The sequence below is a fragment of the Oncorhynchus clarkii genome, chromosome 1 (assembly GCF_045791955.1).
Source record: "Oncorhynchus clarkii lewisi isolate Uvic-CL-2024 chromosome 1, UVic_Ocla_1.0, whole genome shotgun sequence".
Classification (NCBI taxonomy): domain Eukaryota; kingdom Metazoa; phylum Chordata; class Actinopteri; order Salmoniformes; family Salmonidae; genus Oncorhynchus; species Oncorhynchus clarkii.
Window position 1 is genome coordinate 74,828,886 of NC_092147.1, and position 25,644 is coordinate 74,854,529.

At 41.4% G+C, this 25,644-nt stretch overlaps 1 protein-coding gene across 1 annotated transcript in view; it reads left to right on the forward strand.

Moving 5' to 3' along the window:
• The first annotated feature begins 5,976 nt into the window (after window positions 1-5,976).
• Window positions 5,977-25,644, forward strand: part of LOC139412191 (ryanodine receptor 2-like) — a 98,107-nt gene continuing 78,439 nt past the window's right edge. The window contains 30 exon segments of the mRNA XM_071159010.1: window positions 5,977-6,024; window positions 8,994-9,113; window positions 9,217-9,321; window positions 9,413-9,505; window positions 9,671-9,749; window positions 9,910-10,022; window positions 10,294-10,417; window positions 10,566-10,662; window positions 10,790-10,864; window positions 11,137-11,293; window positions 11,416-11,580; window positions 11,761-11,882; window positions 12,124-12,307; window positions 12,456-12,591; window positions 12,737-12,832; window positions 13,048-13,166; window positions 13,245-13,378; window positions 18,011-18,252; window positions 18,508-18,700; window positions 18,911-19,115; window positions 19,260-19,364; window positions 19,528-19,631; window positions 19,717-19,800; window positions 19,886-20,045; window positions 20,809-20,956; window positions 21,154-21,362; window positions 21,537-21,711; window positions 21,809-22,017; window positions 24,395-24,717; window positions 24,862-24,976. Coding sequence (XP_071015111.1) covers window positions 5,977-6,024; window positions 8,994-9,113; window positions 9,217-9,321; window positions 9,413-9,505; window positions 9,671-9,749; window positions 9,910-10,022; window positions 10,294-10,417; window positions 10,566-10,662; window positions 10,790-10,864; window positions 11,137-11,293; window positions 11,416-11,580; window positions 11,761-11,882; window positions 12,124-12,307; window positions 12,456-12,591; window positions 12,737-12,832; window positions 13,048-13,166; window positions 13,245-13,378; window positions 18,011-18,252; window positions 18,508-18,700; window positions 18,911-19,115; window positions 19,260-19,364; window positions 19,528-19,631; window positions 19,717-19,800; window positions 19,886-20,045; window positions 20,809-20,956; window positions 21,154-21,362; window positions 21,537-21,711; window positions 21,809-22,017; window positions 24,395-24,717; window positions 24,862-24,976 — 4,239 coding nt within the window.

Here is a 25,644-nt window from a genome sequence, read left to right on the forward strand (position 1 = left end):
TTGAAGCAGTGTAAACAGAATTGTCTTGTTAATTGGGCCAACACTCCTACAGTATAAATGGTAATAGTTGAGCAATGTTTTTCAAACAGTTGAAATGTATAGACATTTTCCTAATATTTGAGACTAAATATTGCAGTAACAGTCTGTTACATTCTGAAATTGTTGCAGTAGCTGCCGGCTGCACTGAGCCAGGTAAAACTATGGAAGCCCATCCTCACCACCAAAAACATGTCAAATGATGGCTATGTTTTTTAAATTTAATTTGTAACATTGTGTGGCGATTTCAGAGGTGGCACCACAGGTCCCAGAGTGGTGGGAGAAATTGTTTTCCTAGGGCCCAATGTTTTTCATGATCTGGCAGTAGGCTAACCTAACCAACTCTGTACTATAGTTGTAGCATTTGACGTAGTAATAAATCAGCTGTACAAAAAAAAAGGGTTTTATATGGGCTATGATGGCACCAGATAATGTTTCTGATCAAGTCATGTGTGTTTTTTAAAAGCCCCTGGAAAACTCTTGGCCCTAGGGAGGATGGAAACATTAAAACCCTGTACACAGACAAAGAGAGAACAACTGCGATTGGAGAAAAAAAGACAAATGAACAGATCTGAGCTCGCTGTATGCAGGATTGCATCATTTAGGCCTTTGTATCTGTAATTAAAAAGATACTCATACTGAATGTCATCACTATTGTGTTGATTCATTAATTCCAGTCAATACTTGTTTTATTAAAAAGGCATATAAAATAGGCATCTCAAGACAACTCCAATATAAAGTGTTTTTTCTCAAAGTTGCCATCACGTGTCCTACTTATCAATAGAGTAGTAACAGCCTAAGCATGGCGTAACTTCAATTTGATCAAATAAACCTCACTTAGCAAATAAGCCATACATTTTTTTCGACACTCATTGACATCCATACAAAAACGAATTGGTTGGTGACAAAAACGCCACCTGCTGGAGGGAGACAGATTTTCAGCCGAGTTGGGCCTCTTTGCCTGCTCTCTGAGGTAAAGCAAGGATTTAATGTTCATTGAAAATTAGAATTATCTTTGCCACACGCCATTTTCTTATTTGCGGACAAAAGGAGTTTGGTCACACCAAAATGAATAGCTTTGCCTGTTTGATGATGTTGCTTATTGTCTTAAATAAATCCTATCAAATTCCTACATACTTTGTATCAAACTTCAGTGGGTTTAGCTTGACTCTCATAGCCTGCTGCCTGTGGAGCAGTTGGGATTTCCCAGTTGAAGATGGGGAGGGAGGAGATAATCACTGTACCAAATGTGTGACTGTTTGAGACACTGTAATGTTGACAAGAGTAGTATACTTTGCGCTTTGAAGTGAATCGATTATTCAATAAACCCTTATCACTTATGTTTATTTTACTTTACATATTAAGAGAGTGCAGTTAAATACAACATTGTGTTTCTCTCTTTGGGGGTAGAAATGTGGAAACTATACTTTTTGTAGGCCTAGACTGTAAAAGCAATATTTCCGTTTTTTACAGCCAGTAGGCTACTGGTTTAAGACACTGAAAATTAAATTCACAATTCAAACATATGGATACAGATGTGGGATCTTAATTTGATCACTCAGTTGCAGGATAACTTTCATGTGATGCAGGAAATGTCCAAAATGTAAAAGTTTAAAAAAGCTTCCACTTTGACATTTCAGACTTGATTTCTACCTACAAAAGATGTATCAAGCCCTACAAAAATGTAAATTCATTGTAATCCACACAATAAATCACATTTCCTTTTGCTGCAGGATTGTTTTCCTGCTGTAGCAGACTGGCTCAAATTAAGATCTGTATAATCAAATAAAAATAGTCTGTAAAATCCGATGTGAATATGTCCTACATTTGCTAAGATTGGCAGGTCAAAAGCTGTCAATGGTAGCATTCCTGTAGGTAGGAGCTACTGTATGCTATGCAAATCAATTTAGGCCTAGATTTATGTGGTAGTGGAGTATGGGCCTGAGTGCACACACTTAGTGTGTTGTGAATTCTGTAATGAATGTATTGTAATGTTTTTAAAATAGTTTAACTGCCTTAATTTTTTACAGACCCCAGGAAGAGGAGCTAATGGGGATCCATAATAAATACAAAATACTGTATGAGTGTGATTATGAGCCCAAAGAGGGCCATCATCATGTGTGTAGTGATGCACTATTTCCGCTACATACAAACTATTTAATGTTGCTAAATACAGTTAGACATTAACTCTAAAAATGTCTGACCCACACTGAAAAACATTTTCTTCAGCGTTAATTGATGCTAATGTCGCATACAGCGACAGTTGTTAACATATATCTCAGACATATTCCCTGTAGCTCATTAAAATTGTTGTCAATATCTTCCTGCCTTGGAGAAATTTTTGTTATCAATCCAGTATTCAAGAAAAACCTTTCTTACCTGTATCTTGTCTATGTTTCCCAGGAGAGGGGTATGTTGCTTTTGTGTGCATGCGGCCAGTGGAGTGCAGGTAGTAGTTTATGAATAAGCGTATACATTGTCGTGTCGCGATGGGGTGTTTACTTTGTGAGACACATATTCATTTTTTGAGTACTTTTGTGCCAACATGGCAATGTCCCACTATGTACTTCAGATGAGAAGGCCGGGAACAGACAGATATCTTATGTTGAATCCACTAATGTAAGCTCTGCTAAGTGACTAAAATGTACAAATGTAACCTTATTATTTTTGGAGTGTTGGACAGTTAGATCACATATTTCATCACAAACAACTACACTCAGACTTCTACACATTTAATCAAAAGGAATTAGAAAAGGGGCACTTGGCCATGGCCATTCATACTGTACTTAATACTGAATATCCACTGTTAATATGGATATATTTAATAACAACCCATTTGTACTCTTTCTCTGCTGTTGATTAATTTCCTAGTATTTTTCTCACTTCCCCAATGTCAGATTGTTACAGTACTACTGCTGCTCAACTTACTGTATGGTTTGAAACTTAACGTAATATATTCTAATTATAATACACAAATTATTCTGTGATAATAACCAGCAACATACACAGTTAAAAACATGTTATTTTTTTTGAAAAGGTCAAACTGACACAATTATCCAAAATAAAATATCATCATGGCTGCCTCTGCATGCATGCAATACACCCTCCAGATTTATGCTGCAATCATTTCATCAGAGATTATATATCAGTCCCTCCAGGATTTTGCAGGGATTTTTGTTATATTTGTGGGCAAAAATGCTTGATTCTGCTGCTGCAATTCTGAAATTTTGCATGGCAATATGCAATGATTTTATCCAATTGTCACGAAAATGTGCCGATGAGGGGGATATAGTTTGTTGACGTGTGGCTTGATTGAACCATATATTGCGAGCTTTGTTTTTGTACTGCTGTGATGGGTCAGTTTTGTGCAATAACATTGAGATGATTTGACTGTTTTATGCAAAAATAGTGTGAGTTTGGTAAAATTTGCAAGCCCTCGCATTGAGATCGCAGAATTGCAGAATCCTGGAGGCACTGATATATGATAATTCCGATTGATTCATACTATGACAGATCATCAGTTTATGAACTCTACAGGTTTGGAGAGGCACTTCTCACTATCATGCCTGTTGGTTTGTGGCCTCTCTAGCACTCCCTCTCTGCCTGTTTGTCTGTTCATGATAACAACAAACAAAGTCTTAACACATGGAACACACCTTCATGACCCATAATTACTGTGATGAAGTTCAAGACCTTAAAGCACTCAAATTGTCCAGATAGTTTGCCAGGAGTGATGTGCAGGCAGTGTCCAAGAACCTTACTTACAGTCATTTGAACTTCTTTGAATAAAACTCTTGTGCCCTCTTTCTTTCTGTTCTTGACTGGTGGCACATTAATTAGACAGTGATTGTGCAATTAATTATGTAGCTAGCAAGTATTCTTGGCCTCAAAACATTCACTATCAGTTTTTCACACAGTCAGAACTACCCAGCGTTAGCGTGGGTAATGTGCAATCACTGGAGAACAAACTGGATGAGCTCCTGTTTGAGGCTATCCTATCAATGGGACCTGAAACACTGTAATATCTTATGTTTCTTGTGGCTGAAGGAGGACATGAATATACCAGTCAAAAGTTTGGACACACCTACTAATTCAAGGGTTTTTCTTTGTTTTTACTATTTTCTACATTGTAGAATAATAGTGAATACATCAAAACTATGAAATAACATATATGGAATTATGTAGTAACCAAAAAAGTGTTAAACAAATCTAAATATATTTTATGTTTGAGATTCTTCAAAGTAGCCACCCTTTGCCTTTATGACAGCTTTGCAAACTCTTGGCATTCTCTCAACCAGCTCCATGATGTAGTTACCTGGAATGCATTTCAATTAACAGGTGTGCCTTGTTAAAAGATTTTCTTTCCTTCTTAATGCATTTGAGCCAATCAGTTGTGACGATGTCTCGCTGGTTTTGCTATGCATTGTCAAGACCGAATGGTAAGATGAAGGGAGGAGGGGTGTGTCTCTTTGTTAACAAAAGCTGGTGTGTGATCTCTAATGTTAATAAGGAAGTTTTAAGTTTTTGCTTACCTGATTTAGAATACCTCATAATAAGCTGCAGACTATACTATTTACCATGAGAATGTTCATCTATATTTTTCATAGCTGTCTGTTTAACACTACAAACGGATGCTGGCACTAAGACCACACTCAAAGAGCTGTATAGGACCATAAGCAAACAAGAAAATGCACATTCAGAGGTGGCATTTTTCATGGCCGGTGATTTTAATGCAGGGAAACTGAAGTCCATTTTACTACATTTTACTACATTTTTACAAGCATGTCACCTGGTGAACTAGACAAAACCTCCAGGGGACAATGACACAACATCCCCAAAATGTTCCAGGGGAACATGACACAATGTCTTTAGGCAACCATTTTGTGATGTGCCAGGGACGTCGTAACGACTCATTATTGCTTGCAGGGTAATACCCGTAGCACATGTTCATAGCTATGAAATTATTTGAAAGGCTGGTCATGGTTCACATCAACACCATCATCCCAGACACCCTGGACCCCCTCCAATCCGCCCCAACAGATCCACAGATGATGCAATCGCTATTGCACTCCACATTGCCATCGACCCACCTGGACAAAAGGAATACCTATGTAAGAATGCTGTTGAGCTCTCCCCGTAGATTTTGCGGTGACATAGTGTCCCCATGAGTGACAGAACACTGAGCCAATCACTGAGCAACTAGACAACATTACCAACCCCTACACTCTGTTTTTTCTGCTGGCTGCCCCACCACTACAGAAAGCACTGAGCTAGGCTGAAACACCTGTATGTTGAAGCGGCTTAATAACTCAAGAAAGCAAAATAGAGAACATATTTGTATGCGGCTTTATTAACTCAAACGTTTTTTTGCAACTTAATTATTATTATTTTTTTTTACATAGTTTGCAAACTGATATGTGACATGTATTAATTCCAAAATAAAATGCAAAACAGGCACACGCAAAAAACGGTGGGGCTCAAAACAGGTGAGGTCACCCTGAATGAAGAGCTGCCAATTATAACACTAAATCATTTTTCAAATATTTAAAGTGGGAACTTTTGCTGTGGCAAGTCTTATTCATTAGGCCTACTCTGCGCTATTCAATAAATCGTCTTGCCTCATGTGTTATAGGGCTACCTGTCCTATCACCTCCCTTGGCTGCCTGTGAGATATTGCGCCTTGACAATGAGAGACGTGGGTGGCCAAGCTATTGAGCAACAATACATTTAGCATACTGCGCTTTTAATGCACGGACTTGCGCAGGTTGGTTGATGCATGTGCGTGGTCGTGGACAGTGGTAGACTGTAGCCTATTTTTACCTGCCAAGCGCGCGCTGTGTCAAAACTGATAAGGCGCCACCCAATGAGCGTTGGTCAATCTCACTGATTATTTTTCAACTAGGCCTTCTACAGACAGTGAACTGCTTTACATATTCGGACATGGCTGAATCAGGAGAAAGCGAAGATGAAATCCAATTTCTACGTACGGTAAGTAGGCTAATGCTACGGAGTATTTAACTCTGGTGGTGGCATTTGCGGCAAAGTTGGAAGAAGGTTGGGTTTTACAGGGCATCGATACGGTAGCCAGAAAAAGAAACATTTACAGGTGTATTATAATAATCACTGGGACGTTTGGCCACAATTGTCAGTTACATGCTTTTTTAGTTGTTAACTTTTTCCCACGGCCACTCACGTGTTTGAAAGTTACTTAAACAAATAAGAAAAGCCAAATCTTTGTTTTCATGATAGAGTTTAGAGTAGAAACTGTTACTTTTTTGTCTATTTGAAAGTTACTAGGATGTATTGAATGGCTATTACTTGTCTTTAAAACGAACTGTGTGTTGGCTACCATGACATGTTTCGTTTGCTAAGGAAACGAGTTACAGAATTGTAACTCTCTCTATTGCTCTCCTCTCATTTGAGCGAATAACAACAACCATTTGTCTCTTTTTCTGTCACTCTGACAAATTAATTGTTAACCTTTACTCCAAATTCAAACTCATTAACCTATTTTTGTAGAAATGTATTTGTTTATTTCTTTTTTTCTGTGCAACTACATGGGCTACAGTAAATTGAGCTTAAGCGTTTGTTCTATTTTTAACTGTATTTTCAACCACAGAGAATGATGGAGGCCTATCATTCTGTGTGGCTGTGAGTCCTCTCAGGGCTTGGTATCTCAGCTCTCTGATAAAGACATGTCACTAGTGGAGTGCTGGTTGATGCTGTGTGGGACAGTCACATGCTTCGGTTGACTGGTGAGGGCTATGGTGACAGGTACTGGTGAGGGCATTTTGGTCTCTCAGCCCATACTAAAAGTTTCAGAAACGAAGTATGCAGTTCATTTTCAGTGTTTCCCCTATGATTGTTTTTAGCAGTGGTGGCAAAGTTGAGAGAACATTTTCCAAGAGGCAGAAAGAACATGTGTAGTTTAAAGCTAATTTCCTGCAATTCTACACATTTTGTCATGGCTTACGCTGTGTTCTTTCAGTGCCTTCATAAAATATTCCAACAGAGAATGCCTGAATTTAAAATATATTGAGATTTTTTGTCTCTGGTGTACACAATACCCTATAATGTCAAAGTTGAATTAGTCAACAAGTATTCAACCCCTTTGTTATGGCAAGCCTAAATAAGTTCATCAGTAAAAATGTGCTTAACAAGTCACATAATAAGTTGCATGGATTTACTCCCTGTGCAGTAATAGTGTTTAACATGATTTTTTAATTACTCCCTCATCTCTGTACCCCACATATACAATTATCTGTAACGTCTCCCAGTCGAGGAGTGAACTTCAAACAAAGATTCAACCACAAAGAACCAGGTTTTCCAATGCCTCGCAAAGAAGGGCACCTATTGGTAGATGGGTACATTTTTTTTTTTTAAAAAGCAGACATTGAATATCCCTTTGAGCAGGGTGAAGTTATTAATTACAATTTGGATGGACTATCAATACACACAGTCACCACAAAGAGACAGGCGTCCTTCCTAACATAGTGGCCGGAGAGGAAGGAAACTGCTCAGGGATTTCACCATGAGGCCAATGGTAACTTTAAAATGACTGTGATAGAAGAAAACTGAGGATGGATCAACAACATTGTAGTTACACCACAATATTAACCTAATTGACAGAGTGAAGAGAAGGAAGCCTGTACAGAATAAAAATATTCCAAAATATGCATCCTGTTTGCAACAAGCCACTAAAGCTCTAATGCAAAAAATGTGGGAATGCATGTTTGGGGAAAATCCAATACAATAGATTACTGAGTACCACTCTCCATATTTTCAAGCATAGTGGTATCTGCGTATGCTTGTAATTGTTGGGGAGTTTTTCAGGAGAAAAAATAAATGGAATGGAGCTAAGCAACAGCAAAATCCTAGAGGAAAACCTGGTTCAGTCTGCTTTCCACCAGACACTGGGAAATGAATTCACCTTTCAGCAGGACAGTAACCTGAGTTGCTTACCAAGAAGACAGTGAATGTTCCTGAGTGTCCGAGTTACAGTTTTGACTTAAATCGACTTGAAAATCTGTGGCAAGACAGGAAAATGGTTGTCTAGCAATGATCAACAACCAATTTGACAGAGCTTGAAGAATTTTGAAAATAATAATGGGCAAATGTTGCACAGTCCAGCTCTAAGAGACTTACCCAGAAAAACTCACAGATGTAATCCCTGCCAAAGGTGCTTCAACAAATTATTGACTCAGGGGTGTGAATACTGTATTTCTGGTTTTAGTCATTTAAGTTTACACTGAACACATTTGACCAACAACTATTATATTTTTTTACCATGTTTTTTGGAGAGGGTGGCAATAATTTAGAAGTGGCGGCCCGCTGCTGTTAAATTAATATGGGGGAAAACTGATTTGGCTGTGGCCCTTATCTCTGCTCGTAAATAACTTGTGATGGGCCATGTTAGCCTCTCTGCCCTGACCTGACTGACTCTGCAATGCATGATTGAGGTTAGGATCCAATTCAGACCCTTTGAAAGCTTATGGGATATTGACCATTTTTTATTTATGGCCTGAGTGGAAAGGGCATTCTTGACCCCAGCCAGCTCTGAGCCCTATTCCTTATTCAGTTAGGTCCCTAAGTGGTTCTACTGTGCAGCGGGACTGATAAAGTCCAGAGGTTGTTGATAGTAGAGTGGAATGGAGTGTGAGGCAGGGGTCAGACAACACAGTGACACCTTAATGGTGGCATCATGCCCTGGGAACTGAGAGGTGTTCCAGTCTGGCTGCTAGTCCCTCCTCTCCAGTCTTTCAGCTCTCCTTATATGGCTGTGACCTGATTTAGGGTTAATCACTCACTGTTATACAATGTTGAAGTACTGTCTAAGTTCCTTTTACAGCATGAAATTATTTCTGTCAGTTTCATTGGATGTTTTTCAGGTGAAAACAACTAGCTCACAATATTTATTAACAGCGATGTGGTCTACTATGTGCCCCTGCCTCTGACAGAATGATGAGGTGGTGCTGCAGTGCATCTTCACATCCCAACAGGAGCATATGAAACTGTGTCTGGCTGCAGAGGGCTTTGGTTGCAGACTCTGCTGTCTGGAGTCCACCTCCAACTGCAAGGTAAAGCTTCATCCCACAGCATGGTCTTTGGAATCAGAGAATGCCAGATCAGAGGATTGATAAGAGTCTGATTAATCAGGAGTATGTGCACTGTGTTCCCCAGAATGTTCCTCCAGACCTGTCGGTGTGTTCCTTTGTGCTGGCCCAGTGCCTGTCTGTCAGAGCTCTGCAGGAGATGCTGGCTAACAGGGAGGACCAAGCAGCAGGGGTGAGCTAACAGATTGGGTCTCATTCTAGCCTAACTATAATGGATTTCTGTGAAGTCATGGTTCATGATTGTGTTCTAATAAGAGCTGTAGTTATGTTGTGTTGTGCAGGCTGGTCAGGGAGGTGGTCATCGCACCCTCCTCTACGGTCATGCTGTACTGCTCATACACTCCTACAGCAGGATGGTGAGCTTTCTCAACCAATCACAGTATCTCTCTGGAGAACTAAGACTTTTAATTTTGGTTGTGTAAATCCCACGAGGAAACCTGTGTTTGATTATGCCGTTTATTCCAGTCATAAGGGGTTGTTCAAGGTTTAAATGGACCTTTCTACATTTTCTTCTTCTTCAGTATCTTTGCTGTTTGTCCACATCCCAGTCTTCGACAGATAAGCTAGCGTTTGATGTTGGTCTGCAGGATGATAAAACAGGTATTTCACATCATTTTAAAGATGTGTTCCAGTGCTTGGTGGAACATCAGAAAGTGCTTGTTTTTGATGATGTTTAGATATCAATTCAGTAGGCCTATGAGTAGTATGCCCTTTGTTCTGGCAATCAACCACATTCCTTACAAATTACCTGTGTGTCCAGGTGAGGCATGCTGGTGGACCATTCACCCTGCATCCAAGCAGAGGTCAGAGGGGGAGAAGGTCCGTGTCGGGGACGACCTCATCCTGGTCAGTGTGTCATCTGAGAGATACCTGGTGAGTTACCAGAGAAGTGCATGAAGAGATATAATGAGATGGCAGACAAGGCAGGTACCCTTCAAAGAGGAGAGAAATAGCTAACGTGCTAATGTTTGAATAAACTTCAATAGTGTCTGAAATAGACCCCAGAATAATAGCAGCCACTTTATGGATGGTTTATTTAGAAACGGTTTCCATTATGTGAAATCCTTGTTAATCCTGATCTCTCTTGATTCTCCATAACTGTCATGATCTTGTTAAGGCTCTTGTCTTGGTTGTTTCCCTGCAGCATTTGTCCTATGGGAGTGTGATAGACAATACGAGTGAGAGTGGCAGCCTTATTGTGGACGCAGCCTTCCAGCAGACCCTCTGGAGGGTCGCCCCCATCTGTTCTGGGAGTGGAGTTGCTCAAGGCAGGTTACCTCTTTCTGTCATTACAAAGAACACAACCTAAATGCACATTACAACCCCTGCCATTTTGGGAGTGTACTGTATATGGGATATTATTACGTGTTATTTCTTGATTGTAATCCTTGACTTTCCTTTGTGTGCTAATCGTAGGGTATCTGAAGGGCGGGGACACATTGAGGCTGCTGCATGGACACACAGACGAATGTCTGACTGTCCCGTCTACAGATCAGGGGGAGGAGCTACGCAAGTAAGTCCCAGAATCACACCCATACACACGACCAAGCATTTTGATTATTTAAATGCTCCCAATCATTCACTCAGGCAAGCCTGTGCTCTTTCATCGCTCATTCTCTTGCGCTCTCTCATTTCCTTAGGGTGGTGCACTACGAGGGTGGAGCAGTGTCCAGTCATGCCCGCTCTCTCTGGAGGCTGGAGATCCTTCGTGTTGCGTAAGTCTCTCACATCTTTTTCCCATACCTTTCATAGAGATTTTCCAAATCCACCCCATAAAATGCAGGCATGTGTATCTGTGGTCGTTAAAGATACGCTCACTTGTATTTGGTCAGGTAGAGTGGTAACGGTAAGATGAGGCAAAAATAATCAGAAGATTTGAGTGTGGACAGCATTCTTCCCTCTCCTTACCGCTGCTGCCATAACTCCATGCACTTACTGCATACTGACTGAGCTCTAGCTGACTGAGCATATCAACTATTTCCAACAGCTGGAGTAGTAGCCACACACGCTGGGGTCAGCCATTCAGGCTCCGCCATGTCACCACAGGGAGGTACTTGAGTCTGACCGAGGAGAGAGGCCTTCACCTGGTGGACAGGGAGAGGGCCGACGTGAAGTCCACATCCTTCTGCTTCCGACCCTCCAAGGTCTGAGGTCAAATGCCAAATTCATAGTTTTTTGCCTACCCCAAATACATAGGCCAAATCGGATAACCAGTGGTGTCAATTGTTGATGTTGATCATAATTACAATTCCATATCACTCTTTAGGAGAAGCTAGAATGTGGCCCAAAGAAGGACACTGATGGTATGGGTGCCTCAGAGATCAAGTATGGAGACTCCTTGTGCTACGTCCAGCATGTGGACTCTGGTCTGTGGCTCACCTACCAAGCCATTGATGCCAAGTGTGCCCGCTTGGGAACGGTGCAGCGCAAGGTAATATAATGTATTTTTCCAGTACTCATTTCTGCTGAACTTCATCCCACTGTAGGCTTACTCAGTATTTGAGTCATTGCTTGGACATATGTGTAGCTTTTAGTTGTTGACTTTTTTTTCTGGTTAAATGTGTACTGTATTGTGTTTTATTGTCACATTGTCCTATGACCTTTTCTCCAGGCCATTATGCACAGTGAGGGTCACATGGATGATGGTCTGAGCCTGTCCCGTTCTCAGTGGGAGGAGTCCCATACGGCCAGACTCATCCGCAGCACCGTCGTCCTCTTCACAGGCTTCATCAGGTAGGCCATCATACAGCCCTCTGAAACCTGGCTAACTGGGTTCCCCCGGTGAGGGATTTAGTTGAGGTAACAGTGTGATTGGTTGAGCGTGCAGAGTGTAAATGATGGAGCCATTGTGTAGTTTGTGGCCATTTGGGCTCGTATTAGCAAGGCCTGGACAAAAAAATCTATACATTTGGAAATGTAAAATGTTCTAATTTAATATTTTCCATCTTCTCTCAATCTCCTCTCTTGTTTTTAGGACACTTGATGGTCTCAGTCAGCGAGCGAACATCCCCTCCTTCAACCTGCCACTGGGAACAGTGGCCCTAAGTTTGCAGGATCTGATTGGCTACTTCCAGCCACCTGGGGAGGGGCTAGGACATGAGGCTAGGCAGAACAGTGTGCGAGCTCTGAAGAACAGACAGAATCTATTTCAAGAGGAGGTAATAGTGGATTTCTTTAGCCTTGGGGCCCTTGAATCTATTGCCTCTAGAAGTGCCATGACAAAATATGTTTTCTGCATTTGTATGGTTCAAGGATGTTTTTGTTCGGAAATGTGCTATTTTATCTCTTTATCTCTTTCTCTTTCAGGGGGTCATCGGTTTAGTTCTTGACTGCATTGACCGTTTACACCTATACAGCAGTGCCTCTCATTTTGCTGCAGCTGCTGGGAAGGAGGCAGGAGATGACTGGGAGAACATCCTCAACTCCTTCTATGAACTACTGGGTGAGAATGACCCACTCAGCATCAAATACTCTGTATAAGAACTTCATGCACCCCACATTCGAGTGACTTTAAAAAGTATGCTTGGGAAATCTGTACAGATCTACAAGTAATCCTACAATCACATCCTTTGTTTTCTATTCCCCAGCTGCTCTTATCAGGGGAAATCGCAGGAACTGTGCCCAGTTCTCAGGCTCCCTGGACTGGCTGGTGAGCAGGCTGGAGAGACTGGAGGCCTCCACTGGTCAGTGCATAATTTTGGGGTTCTACTTTTACCCATGACTTCTTAGGACAAGAATGGTCCCTTTCAGAAAAACCACATGATTTCACGTGAAAAGATGTGTTTTTGGAACACTTCACATGTGATCCACGTGAAATACATGTGTTTTTTCCATAAAGGGGTGACACACATTAGATTTTACATGTAGATGCTGCCACTAAGTTGTGTCTGTTGTGTAGGTGTCTTGGAGGTTTTACACTGTGTCCTTGTGGAGAGTCCTGAGACTCTCAACTTTATAAGGGAAGGACACATTAAATCCATCATCTCTCTACTCGATAAGCATGGGCGGAACCATAAGGTACATACACTACAGTACCATTTCTCTGTTAAATAAATGTTTTATTGACATATTAACCTGTGTATGGTTTTATCCCAGGTCCTGGATGTGCTGTGTTCTCTTTGTGTGTGTCATGGTATGGCAGTGCGTTCCAACCAGCATCTGATCTGTGATAATCTGCTACCAGAGCGAGACCTGCTTCTCCAGACTCGCCTCGTCAACCAGGTCACAAGGTACACAACCATTATTCACCCTCTGACTCACACTGACATTTCCATTCGTTAATACATACAGTTGAAGTCAGAAGTTTACATACACCTTAGCCAAATACATTTAAACTCAGTTTTTCACAATTCCTGACATTTAATCCTTGTAAAAATTCCCTGTCATTTAGGATAACCACTTTATTTTAAGAATGTGAAATTATTTATCTCAGCTTTTCATTCTTTCATCACATTCCCAGTGGGTTAGAAGTTTACATACACTCAATTAGTATTTGGTAGCATTGCCTTTAAATTGTTTAACTTGAGTCAAACGTTTTGGGTAGCCTTCCCACAATAAGAATTTTGGCCCATTCCTCCTGACAGAGCTGCTGTAAATGAGTCAGGTTTGTAGGCCTCTTTTCTTGCACACGCTTTTTCAGTTCTGCCCACACATTTTCTATAGGGTTGAGGTCAGGGCTTTGTGATGGCCACTCCAATACCTTGACTTTGTTGTCTTGAAGATATTTTTCCACAACTTTGGAAGTATGCTTCGGGTCATTGTCCATTTGGAAGACCCATTTGTGACTAAGCTTTAACTGATGTCTTGGGATGTTGCTTCAATATATCCACATAATTTTCCTGCCTCATGATGCTGTCTATTTTGTGAAGTGCACCAGCCCCACCTGCAACAAAGCACCCCCACAACATGATGCTGCCACTTCCGTGCTTCACGGTTGGGATGGTGTTCTTCGGCTTGCAAGCATCCCCCTTTTTCCTGCAAACATAACGCTGGTCATTATGGCTAAACAGTTCTATTTTTGTTTCATTAGACCAGGGGACATTTCTCCAAAAATAATGATCTTTGTCCTCCCATGTGCAGTTGCAAACCGTAGTCTGGCTTTTTTATGGTGGTTTTGGAGCAGTGGCTTCTTCCTTGCTGAGCAGACTTTCAGGATATGTCGATATAGGACTCGTTTTACTGTGGATATAGATACTTTTGTACCTGTTTAATCCAGCATCTTCACAAGGTCCTTTGCTGTTGTTCTGGGAATGATTTGCACTTTTCGCACCAAAGTACGTTCATCTCTAGGAGACAGAACGATTCTCCTTCATGAGCGGTATGACGGCTGCGTGGTCCCATGGTGTTTATACTTGCTCACTATTGTTTGTACAGATGAACGTGGTACCTTCAGTTGTTTGGAAATTGTTCCCAAGGATCAACCAGACTTGTGGAGGTCTAAAAAAAAAAAATTGATGTCTTGGCGGTTTCTTTTGATTTTCCCATGATGTCAAGCAATGAGGCACTGAGTTTGAAGGTAAGCCTTGAAATACATCCACAGGTACACCTCCAATTGAATTAAATGATGTCAATTAGCCTATCAGAAGCTTCTAAAGCCATGACATCATTTTTCAATTTTTCAAGCTGTTTAAAGGCACAGTCAACTTAGTGCATGTAAACTTCTGACCCACTGGAATTGTGAGACAGTGAATTATAAGTGAAATAATCTGTAAACAATTGATGAAAAAATTACTTGTGTCATGCACAAAGTAGATGTCCTAACCGACTTGCCAAAAACTATAGTTTCTTAACAAGACATTTGTGGAGTGGTTGCGAAACGAGTTTTAATGACTCCAACCTAAGTGTATGTAAACTTCTGACTTCAACATTATATTCCCAAGTATTGCCATGGTTATTTAAAGAAAAACAGCTTTTATGAAAGTGTCACCTTAACACCTTATTTCGTTACATGTAAATTGTGACTAGTAATTTGACAGGATCTCAGCTGTCAATGATTTATGGAGTTAGTGAAACCAAATCATGACATTCTGTTGATTAACCATTTATAATTCAGAATTGACAAGGGATGTTTTTGTGGTAGTAAACTACCTTATATTTTAAAATATATATTTTTTATTCCTTCTCACCACCCCTCTCTGTTTCTGTCAATTCGCCATTACTTAGGAAACCACCCGGTTAAGATTTTCCCTTTCTTACCCTTGATATTCTCGTTTTCCATTTCAACACTTGACTGCTCTTCATCTTCTGAGCTTTCAAAGGCAGATTCACAAGCAACGTCTCTGTCACTCCCACAGCTCTTCATTTTTTCACCGCTCACCTGCTCCTTCTCTCTGCTCTTAATGCTCCCACAGCACTTGTCAATCTTCCTCTTCTTAAATGTTGTCCTGCTTTGCTTGGTCCCCCTATCTCCTCTCCTTCATTTTCATTACTTTTTCTCCATCCCTGCAAGGCTTAGATGCTCCCTCCATCTCTCTCACCATCACTTATTTCTCTAGAGGTCCCAGCCTCCTCTTCTCTCATCTCCTCCGCCATTTTCTCCATCTCCAACCTCCTCTTTTCTTCTTGTTCCCTTTGATCGAGGGAACTCTACATATCTTTCTGGAGACCATCCCTCTTCCTGCCCAACTCCCTCTTTATCTTCTTCTCCCTTTTTCAGTTTCTCTCTCCATTTCTGCCCCCTGTCTCCCTGATCTCGGCAATAGTCTCAATTTCACTCATTCTCCTGTCTTCTGTCTCCTTTCCTCTACCTTCCTCTCTCGTTCTGTCACACTTTCCTCCCGTCCCACCAACTCCTTTTTCAGCTCGTCCACCATCTACAACCGACAGAGTGCACTCACTCTCGTAGTGCTATTGCTTTAATGTTTTCTAGTCTCTATAAAATTAGAATTACATTGTGATATTGCACTGGGTCATGTTGCCATAGACACTTTTTTTTCTACAGTTACTTTGTCAACAATCTCGTGACAACATTCTGACATAATGTTTGATAACCATGACTATAGTTCTGTGCAGCGTTGTACACGTCATAAAAATATTTAAGGGATAATCAATGATGGTCTATGCGTTCTCTGGAACATGATGAATGACGTGGAGCCGAACCAACCTTCCACGGAGTTGTATTATTTTCCAGAGAACGCATAGAGCCCTGAGTTGATTATCCCTTTTATACCATGGCTATAATTTAACACATTTGCCACTAGAAATGTGTTCATTTGCAGGTAGAAATGTGTAACACGTTTCTAGATAGTGACAGTTGTTGCCTTGGTTACCAAACAAACATACCTGCTAGTTTAGCTAACCATCAATCAAACGGCAATAATGTTTTCAGTTTTACTTTTGCTTTCAAAAGCAGCTTAAACATAGAACATGTATGAGCTATAGCCATTGAATTGTGCCGTACAATATACCGTGCGTTATAGGGAGATAATGCATGCTCCAAAATGCCCTTCAATCCAATCAGAAATTAGTATTCAACAATGCCATGTTATAAAATTATGATATGATATGGTACACATTTTAGAGATGTCGTGAAAGTAATGATGACCATACCAATACCAGTGACCACACTTACATCCTTCACCATCAAATATACAAAGATGAGAATTTGATTGAAATTAGTTATCACATGAAACCATGTGGCTAAGGAAATAGAAAATGCCATCAGGAAGAGAGCAGAACTGCTGTTTTCCCGCGATTAGAAGTATTGTTGTACATTGAGTGCTTGTCAGAATGCATATGTCCCTCCCTATGGCACTTGTAACATGAATGCGCCTCGAGAGGAATATTTCTCTCATAGAACACACAACAAGCTGACTAGGTAAATAGATAAACTATTCTACAATGGGGTTGTCAGATTTGTTTTATTCATTACTCATTTTGTTTGCAGAGGAAAAGTAAATGTGGACTGTTGTAGCTACTTCAAAGCGCCTCGGCAGAAATATAAGTTAATGTTCTATATTTTTTTGCCATGGTGTCAATGATTTTGCAATGGTGCAGCGCCACAGCTAAATGACTGCAGCGGAAACATTGATTTTAGTATTATTTCATACCAGTGTTTGATAGTTAAATACTTTTTCAGTACCAACATGGAGCGTCTCGCTAAATATTTATGAATGAGTACTCTTTGTTGCTCTGTACTGGATATTGCCAGGCTATGGTAATCAGGATACATCTTTATGGTTTCTATCTTTTTTTCTATCTTCATGGTTTCTATCTTTTTCTGTCTTTATGGTTTCTGTTCTCTGTTGAAAGAACTGACGGAATGCCGTTTCAACTGATGTTCTCCTGAATTAGAATTTTCATTCTCTTGTGATGTCATGGTTCTTTCTAACATCATCAACTGTAATGTCATAATCAGTTGATGTTGAGGTAGTGAATAAAACAGCTTTATGGCCAACAGTATCACATTTAAAATGTAAGAAATAACTATTTGTATTTCATCATCAATAAGACCTGGCTCTGTGGTATACTGGAATAAGAAGTACTAGCCTATCACATTTCACTACACATCAACATTAAACCATTCTGTTCAAAAAATCTATCTAGTTTCATCTTGACATTTCTTTTATTTAAGCCCTCCACATCTGATAACTTTTCTTCTTTAAAGTTGATTTTTTATGTTTATTGAATAGGGCGCTAACAGTATCCCCATTACCCCTTTATTCATCCCTCCTGAACAAAAACAAAACAATTCCCTCTAGCAAAACAAACAAACAAAATAAGAAAGAAACAAACCAATTAAATTAATATCTGTTAAACCAGTCACTATAAGACAAACAAGTGCTCCAGTGTCATAAGTCTTTTGTCCAGTTGCTGAAATTAATGATGAACTGTATTCATCACACATCTCCTCTTTACTAAAGCATGAGGCCCAACATCTTCCTGGCCCTGGGTGATGACTCGGCCCAATACAGGAGGTGGTACTATGAGATGACTGTAGACCAGGTGGAGCACTTCCTCACGGCTGAGCCCACTCACCTGCGTGTGGGCTGGGCCAACACTGAGGGTTACAACCCCTATCTCACGGGTGGAGAGGCCTGGGGGGGCAACGGGGTAGGAGATGACCTCAGCTCCTATGGCTTTGACGGGCTGTACCTCTGGTCAGGTGAGGGAACACTACAAGAAGGGAAGATCAGTGAATGTTCGCTGGTGTTATTATGTGCTGGATAGGAGCAGTTTCATTGCGAAAGTCTTCACAATCATGAAGCAAATGCATCTGTCATTTCTGCCATTAACTTTTTGTGATTAGTTTATTTAGTTTTATTACATACTCAGGTTACAGGGGAAAGTATTTCATACAGAATCTACGTCTGCCAACTATGAATGTAAAGTCTGGCACTATATCTGTCCTGTACATCAGGCTGTGTTGGTCGGAGAGTGAGCTCTCCCTATCACCACCTTCTGAGGGAGGACGATGTGGTCAGCTGCTGCATTGACCTCGTTGCCCCCTGCATCTCCTTCCGGGTCAACGGGCAGCCGGTCCAGGGCATGCTGGAGAACTTCAACACTGACGGACTGCTCTTCCCAGTGGTCAGCTTCTCTGCTGGTGTCAAGTGAGAGTATTACCTATATGTGTTGTTGGCATACTTTCCGTTCTTTCACTGCATCTACTTATATTTCTGGAGTGCTTTTCTGAAAACACAATTTCCCATTTCTATATGAATGTCTATATGAATGTGATCTGATTCTGTTTCAATGTCCAGGTAATAAATGGATGGCTCTGTCTGATCAAATCTATCTGTCTGTCTGGACTGTGACCACAGGGTGCGTTTTCTGCTGGGTGGGAGACATGGAGAGTTCCGTTTCCTGCCCCCTCCAGGCTTCGCCCCGTGTTCCGAGGCTCTGCTCCCCAGGGTGAAGCTGAGGTTGGAGCCTTGTCAGGACTTCACCCAGGAGCAATACCTTCTGGGACCCACTGTACTCCTCACCCCAGCAACCTTTACCCCTAGTCCAGTAGACATCAGCCAGGTACCAAATCCAGTAGTACTTTGCACATTTGTCCATGGCCTTTAAAGCATGTCGGTGTATACAGCCTACTTTAGCTAAGTGAAAACAGAGTAGGACCTATCTTCCCTCTTTTATCATATACCCCAACCCCATGTTGTTCCTTAGGTGGTGTTTCCCGTTCAACTGGAGCATATTCGTGAGAGACTAGCAGAGAACACCCATGAGCTTTGGGTCATGGACAAGATTGACCTTGGATGGACCCATGGAGCTGTGAGTGATGCAGCTACTGAATGGGTTATGGCCTTGTATCCAAATCCCTTACATACATTCCTGTTTCTTGGTCTACTGATTGTATGGTTTCCATAGCAAGCTGCTCACAGCTGTTCATGTCAACAGTGTATATGTATTTTGACCGATGTGTATTGTGATGTAGGTGAGAGATGACAGTAAGAAGCAGGACCCCTGTCTGGTGGAGTTCTCCAGGCTCCCAGAACAGGAGCGAAACCACAGCCTTCAGATGTCCCAGGACACACTCCTGTAAGCCTCCTCTGCCATTCACACATTCACATCAAAAGGACCTGTCAAGACACTTATTTTGTCTTTATTCTACTTCTTTGTGAAGGACTCTCGTTGCCCTTGGTTTGCATATTGGTCTGCCAGATGGCCGTGCTGATGAGGGAGTGAGATACCTTAGGCTCTCCAACAAGTATGTAGCTCTACTCTTGAGACTCTTTATGAGTGAGTGTTCCTCCTGTCTTTTGTACTAAATGAATTTTTCCTCTCCTGTCTAGGTATGAGATGCCTAGTGGGTACAGACCAGCCCCGGTAGACCTGAGCCACATCATCCTGAGTCCTGCCCAGGAGGCGGTGGTGGAGCTGCTGGCTGAGAACGATCACAACGTGTGGGCCAGGGACCGGATCAGGCAGGGCTGGACCTACAGCTCACACCAGGTAGGCTTTGATACAAGGGTAGACCTAGCCAAACTACAATAGCGGAATTAATGAAATATCTGCTTTACCAAGAGCCTTGAAATAGAAATCCATAAAAATGTTAGCTGGTCTTTTGATAGTGGTTAACCTGGTTTGTTATTTTGGATGAGAAGACCTTCCTGATATGTCTTGATGAAGGATTTGAAGGAGCAGACTAGTTTGGTCTGTACAGTGAGTGTACAAAACATTAAGAACACCTTCCAAATATTGAGTTGCACCACCTTTTGCCCTTAGTACAGCCTCAATTTGTCTGGGCATGGATTCTACAAGGTGTCGAAAGCATTCCACGGGGATGCTGGCCCATGTTGACTCCAATTCTTCCCACAGTTGTGTCAAGTTGGTTGGATGTCCTTTGGGTGGTGGACCGTTGTTGATACACACAAGAAACTGTTATGTAAAAAACCCAGTAGCGTTGCAGTTCTTGACACACTCAAACCAGTGCGCCTGGCACCTACTACCATACTCCATTCAAAGGCACTTAAATATTTTGTCCTGCCCATTCACCCTCAGAATGGCACACATACACAATCCATGTCTCAATTGTCTCAAGGTTTGAAAATCATTCTTTAACCTGTCTTCTCCCCTTCTTCTACACTGATTGAAGTCAATAAGGGATCATAGCTTTCCTGGATTCACCTGGTCAGTCTAATGTTTTGTACACTCAGTGTATGTGATAGTAATATAGCAGTAATGAGTGCTAATTCTTTCTCTCTGTTTTGTCTAGGATGTGAAGGCCAAGCGGAGCCCCCACCTGGTGCCCTACAGCCTGCTGGATGAGAGGAGCAGACAATCTGGCAGAGACGGTGTGAGGGAGGCTGTGTGCACCCTGCTGGGCTACGGCTACAGTCTGGAGCCCCTGGACCAGGACAGAGGTACGGATGATTTCACGTTCCACTTTAGCAATGATTTTAATCATTATTTTAATCGTATATACCTCTAATAATTATTCAAAGGTTATTTTAATGTGCTGTGTGGTGGAAAATTTGTCATGCTATCCCGTGTTTTACTGCTTAAAGAATTGTCTCGTTATATGCTAGTATTTCTGCGCTGTTACTCCTTTGGATTTCAGCTGTGATGCCAGACCCATGTCACACAGTGGCTGAGAAGTTCAGGGTCTTCAGGGCAGACAAGTTGTATGCTGTGACCAGGGGGAAGTGGTACTTTGAGTTTGAGGCGGTGACGGCAGGAGACATGAGGGTAGGCTGGGCTCGTCCCCACTGCCCACCGAATGGGGAACTCGGATCAGACATGCAGGCTTTTGTGTTTGACGGCTCCAAGGTGAGAAGACTGAAATGACTACTGGTGACATGCTGTAATCAATAATATTGTTTAGGATACATAGATAAGCTCCCACCGTTAGAAGCGAGTCATGGATTGGACATTACACACAGCTAGGCGTGTAGCCATTGGTAAGTTCTCTTGCAATTGCTCACTTCTGTCTCTCACACACAGGCCCAGTGGTGTCACCGGGGAGATGAGCCCCTGGGTCGGCCCTGGCAGAGTGGTGATGTGGTGGGCTGTATGGTTGACATGGGTGAATGCACCATGATGGTCACTCTCAATGGAGAGGTGCTTTTGAACGACCGCGGATCAGAGCTGGCTGCCAAGGACTTTGACATCAACCAGGGTTTGTTAATTTGGTCAATCTCTTCAACCTCATAAACACCAACTTAATGTGTTGACCTGTTGGTTTTCCCTCCTTCCCCTGTTCCTGTCGTTGCTAGGCTTCCTCCCTGTGTGTAGTCTCGGGGTGAACCAGAAGGCCAGGCTGAATCTGGGTCGTGACGTGGCCTCATTGTGTTACTTCACAGAGTGTGGCCTACAGGAAGGCTATAAGCCATTTGCTGTAAACATGGCCAGAGACCCAGCCCTGTGGATGAGCTGGAGACAACCACAGTTCATCCCTGTACAGACAGACCATGATAGCATACAGGTTAGTCACCACACATCCACAAGCCAACCTGACCTGAACCAGGGGGTATACTACAAAGCAGGATCAATGAGTTAGCCGGCTAACTTTGGTAAACAACCAGAAATAACTATTGATTTGATTAGGGCTGACCCCATTTAGTCGACTGGACGATTGTTTGATCGATAGGCTGTTGGTCGACCCAGGTTTTTTTTTTGTTGAGCAGTCTAAAATATATATATTTTTTTATGGCACATGAGACACCTGTCTTATTCACACCTGTCTCAGTGGACTTTAAAACCTCTTATGGATCAGGTCAGCGGGATCGATTTGACAACATCCGGTGAAATGGCAGAGCGCAAAATTAAAAAAAAAACTATTAGAAATATTTAACTTTCATACATTCACAAGTGCAATACATCAAATTAAAGCTTAACTTCTTGTTAATCTAGCCACCGTATCAGATTTCAAAAAGGCCAAACGGCGAAAGCAAACCATGCGATTATCTGAGGACAGCACCGCATCAAACAAATACATGACAATCATATTTCAACACGCCAGGCGCGACACAAAACTCAGAAATAACATATAATTCATGCCTTACCTTTGAAGATCTTCTTCTGTTGGCACTCCAATATGTCCCATAAACATCACAAATGGTCCTTTTGTTCGATTAATTCCTTCGTTATATCCCCAAAATGTCAATTTATTTGGCGCGTTTGATTCAGAAAAACACCGGTTCCAACTCGCCCAGCATGACTACAAAATATCGAATAAGTTACCTGTAAACTTTGTCCAAACATTTCAAACAACTTTCCTAATCCAATTTTAAGTATTTTAAAACGTAAATAATCAATCAAATTTAAGACGGGATAAACTGTGTTCAATAGAGGATAAAAATGAATGTGGAGCGAGCTTCAGGTCACTCGCCCCAAACAAAAGAGTACACTTGGTTGTACACCCAGAAAGGAAAGGGCTACTTCTTCACTACTCAAAGGAAAAACATCAACCAATTTCTAAAAACTCTTGACATCTGTGGGAAGCCATAGGAACTGCAAGCATATTTCTATTAAAATAGGCTTGCCATAGGAAACCAATGGAAAACAGATTGACCTCAGAAAATGTTTTTCCCTGGATGGATTGTGCTCGGGGTTTCGCCTGCCAAATCAGTTCTGTTATACTCACAGACATTATTCAAACAGTTTTAGAAACTTCAGAGTGTTTACTATCCATGCATATCCTCCTGAGTAGCAGGCAGTTTACTCTGGGCACACCTTTCATCCGGATGTGAAAATACCACCCCCTATCCCAGAGAGGTTTTAAACCTTGCGCAAATGGCCTACAGCTGTGTCTGTCTGGAGCTCACTGGAAGAGAAACTCTGAGGGCACAGAATATTTTATGCAATGTTGCAAGTTTGCTAGCAGGAGCTTCAGGCCTGACCAAAGTTAATAGTTGATACAATGTTTCAAGTTCCGTGCAGACAGTCCATGCGTAGCCAATGTGATTCATAGCATAGTTTATTTTTATCAGGTTATTTTCAACCTGCAGGCTGCAATGTTTTTATTTGTTGGCTTTATGTAGGCTATTTTTACATAGATGGGAATAGAAGTTACTTTTAGAATTGTGATTAACCACATGATAATGATGTTGAAATACGAAGACTATTATAAATTAAATGAAACTGTTCCATAAAAATGTTCATATAAAAGTTATAACTGGTACGCAGATCAGTAGAAATGGTAAGATAAATTGGCACTCCAAATGGAAAAGGTTGCCGTCCCCTGGTGTTGCTTATTAGGAGCGTAACAGCAGGAGCGTAACAGCAGATCTGCAAAAGCCAGCAGCAGTGGGAGGAACAGTTTTTTTCCCTTCTGGTTAGGCTATCTTGATCTCTGGCTCCCTCGAGTCATTTGTGTGTCTTAATTATTTAATCACAGTGTGCTTAAAGCATCAGACTTTCTCAGTAGCCTACATATAGTTGATTTTATTAAAACACATAGGGTGTGTCTATATAGGGAAAAATACACGTTTTAAACTATTTGACCAATCGATTGGTCGAAAGAACAGATGATTCTAGGTCAACCAAGATTTTTTGGGGTTGGGGACAGCCCTAGATTTGATACCTACTGACTAAAGTTAAACTTAAATACTGTATGTGTTTGGTTTTTCAGTCAATTAGACCATGTCCATTTCAAGCTTATCTTTCTAAAAATGTTTAAGTTATTTCAGAATATTTATTAGTCATTGATATTGCTTTGTAGTATACCCCTCAGTACTGTATGGGTCAATCGCTCGACTACAAGCATGTACAAGGGAGTTTAATCTTACCATTATATTTAGTAGCATAGGTCTTATTGTAGAAATGTGAGTATAATTCTATAAGTTGTCTTGTTTAACAAGGTGACAAGAATCACTGGGTCCACTGAGAGCCCACCGTGCCTAAAGGTAACACAGAGGTCATTGGGGCCCCAGAGTTGTGGCAGTGACATGGGGTTCTACAGACTCAGTATGCCTATAGAGTGTGCTGAGGCCTTCTCCAGACCAGTAGGGGCTACTCTACCTATCAGCAGCAGTGTCTCCACAGCCAGGAAAGACCTGCAGGAGTTTGAGGTGGACTCTGACTTTGAGATGCTGCTGAAATCAGCTCATGTTTACACTGGCTCCAGGGATGAGCTTAACCACAAGGACTACAGCCATGATAAAACATCCAAACTCAAACAACGGTAGGGAGAAGAGACCAGGCTATGACAAACAATACATATACTGTATAATGGTTTGGGAACAATTTCAGGGGGAATAATGCTCGCATTTCATGGTGTTGATATGCATTTTTAAGTAAAAGTGAATCTGTGTATGTGTGCTCCTAGGTTCATGTTGAAGAAACCCAAACCAGAGTTGAACAAAAGCCACTCATCTGCCCGTCTACTGCAGGAGGTCCATGCTGACAAAGATGACTATGACCATCTGGCCCAGTCCACTACGGTAATACTCTTCAACTATTTTTACCCATTTCAGACAGAATATGTGGTATACTACCTGTACAAAAATATAATGGCGATGTTTATATGATTCCCTTTCAAACAGCCCCTTATGAACCACTTTCTTGCAGGTATACCTCTTTAATAATAATAACTTTATTTGTGTAGCGCTTTTCAATACAGGTAACAAAGTGATTCACATTATAAAACAATACAATAAAATAAAAAATATTAACAAAGAAACAAAAGGAGAAAAAAAAATATGTAATTAAAATCATACATTGAAATCAAGCATCTTCATAAAAGTGTCTTCAGCAGAGAGATAAAAAGAGGCACTGAATCTGCAAGCCTGATCTCCTCTGGCAGACCATTTCAAAGTCTAGGGGCCCTAATGGAAAATGACAGGTCTCCTTTAGTTTTCACACAGGCCTAGAGGTGTCACCAGGTTGGTGAGCCCCTGGGTTGGCCCTGGCATAGTGGTGAAGTGGTGGGCTGTATGGTTGACATTAGGGAATGCATCATGTCATGGTTAACAGTGCCCTGCCAGAGGATCTCAGGCAGTGTCCTGGCTCGTAGGGAGATAACATCTGAGATATAGGATGGAGCTAAACCAAGCCTAGCCTTAAACGTGTTTAATAACATTTTAAAATATATTCTAAAAGTGACTGGTAG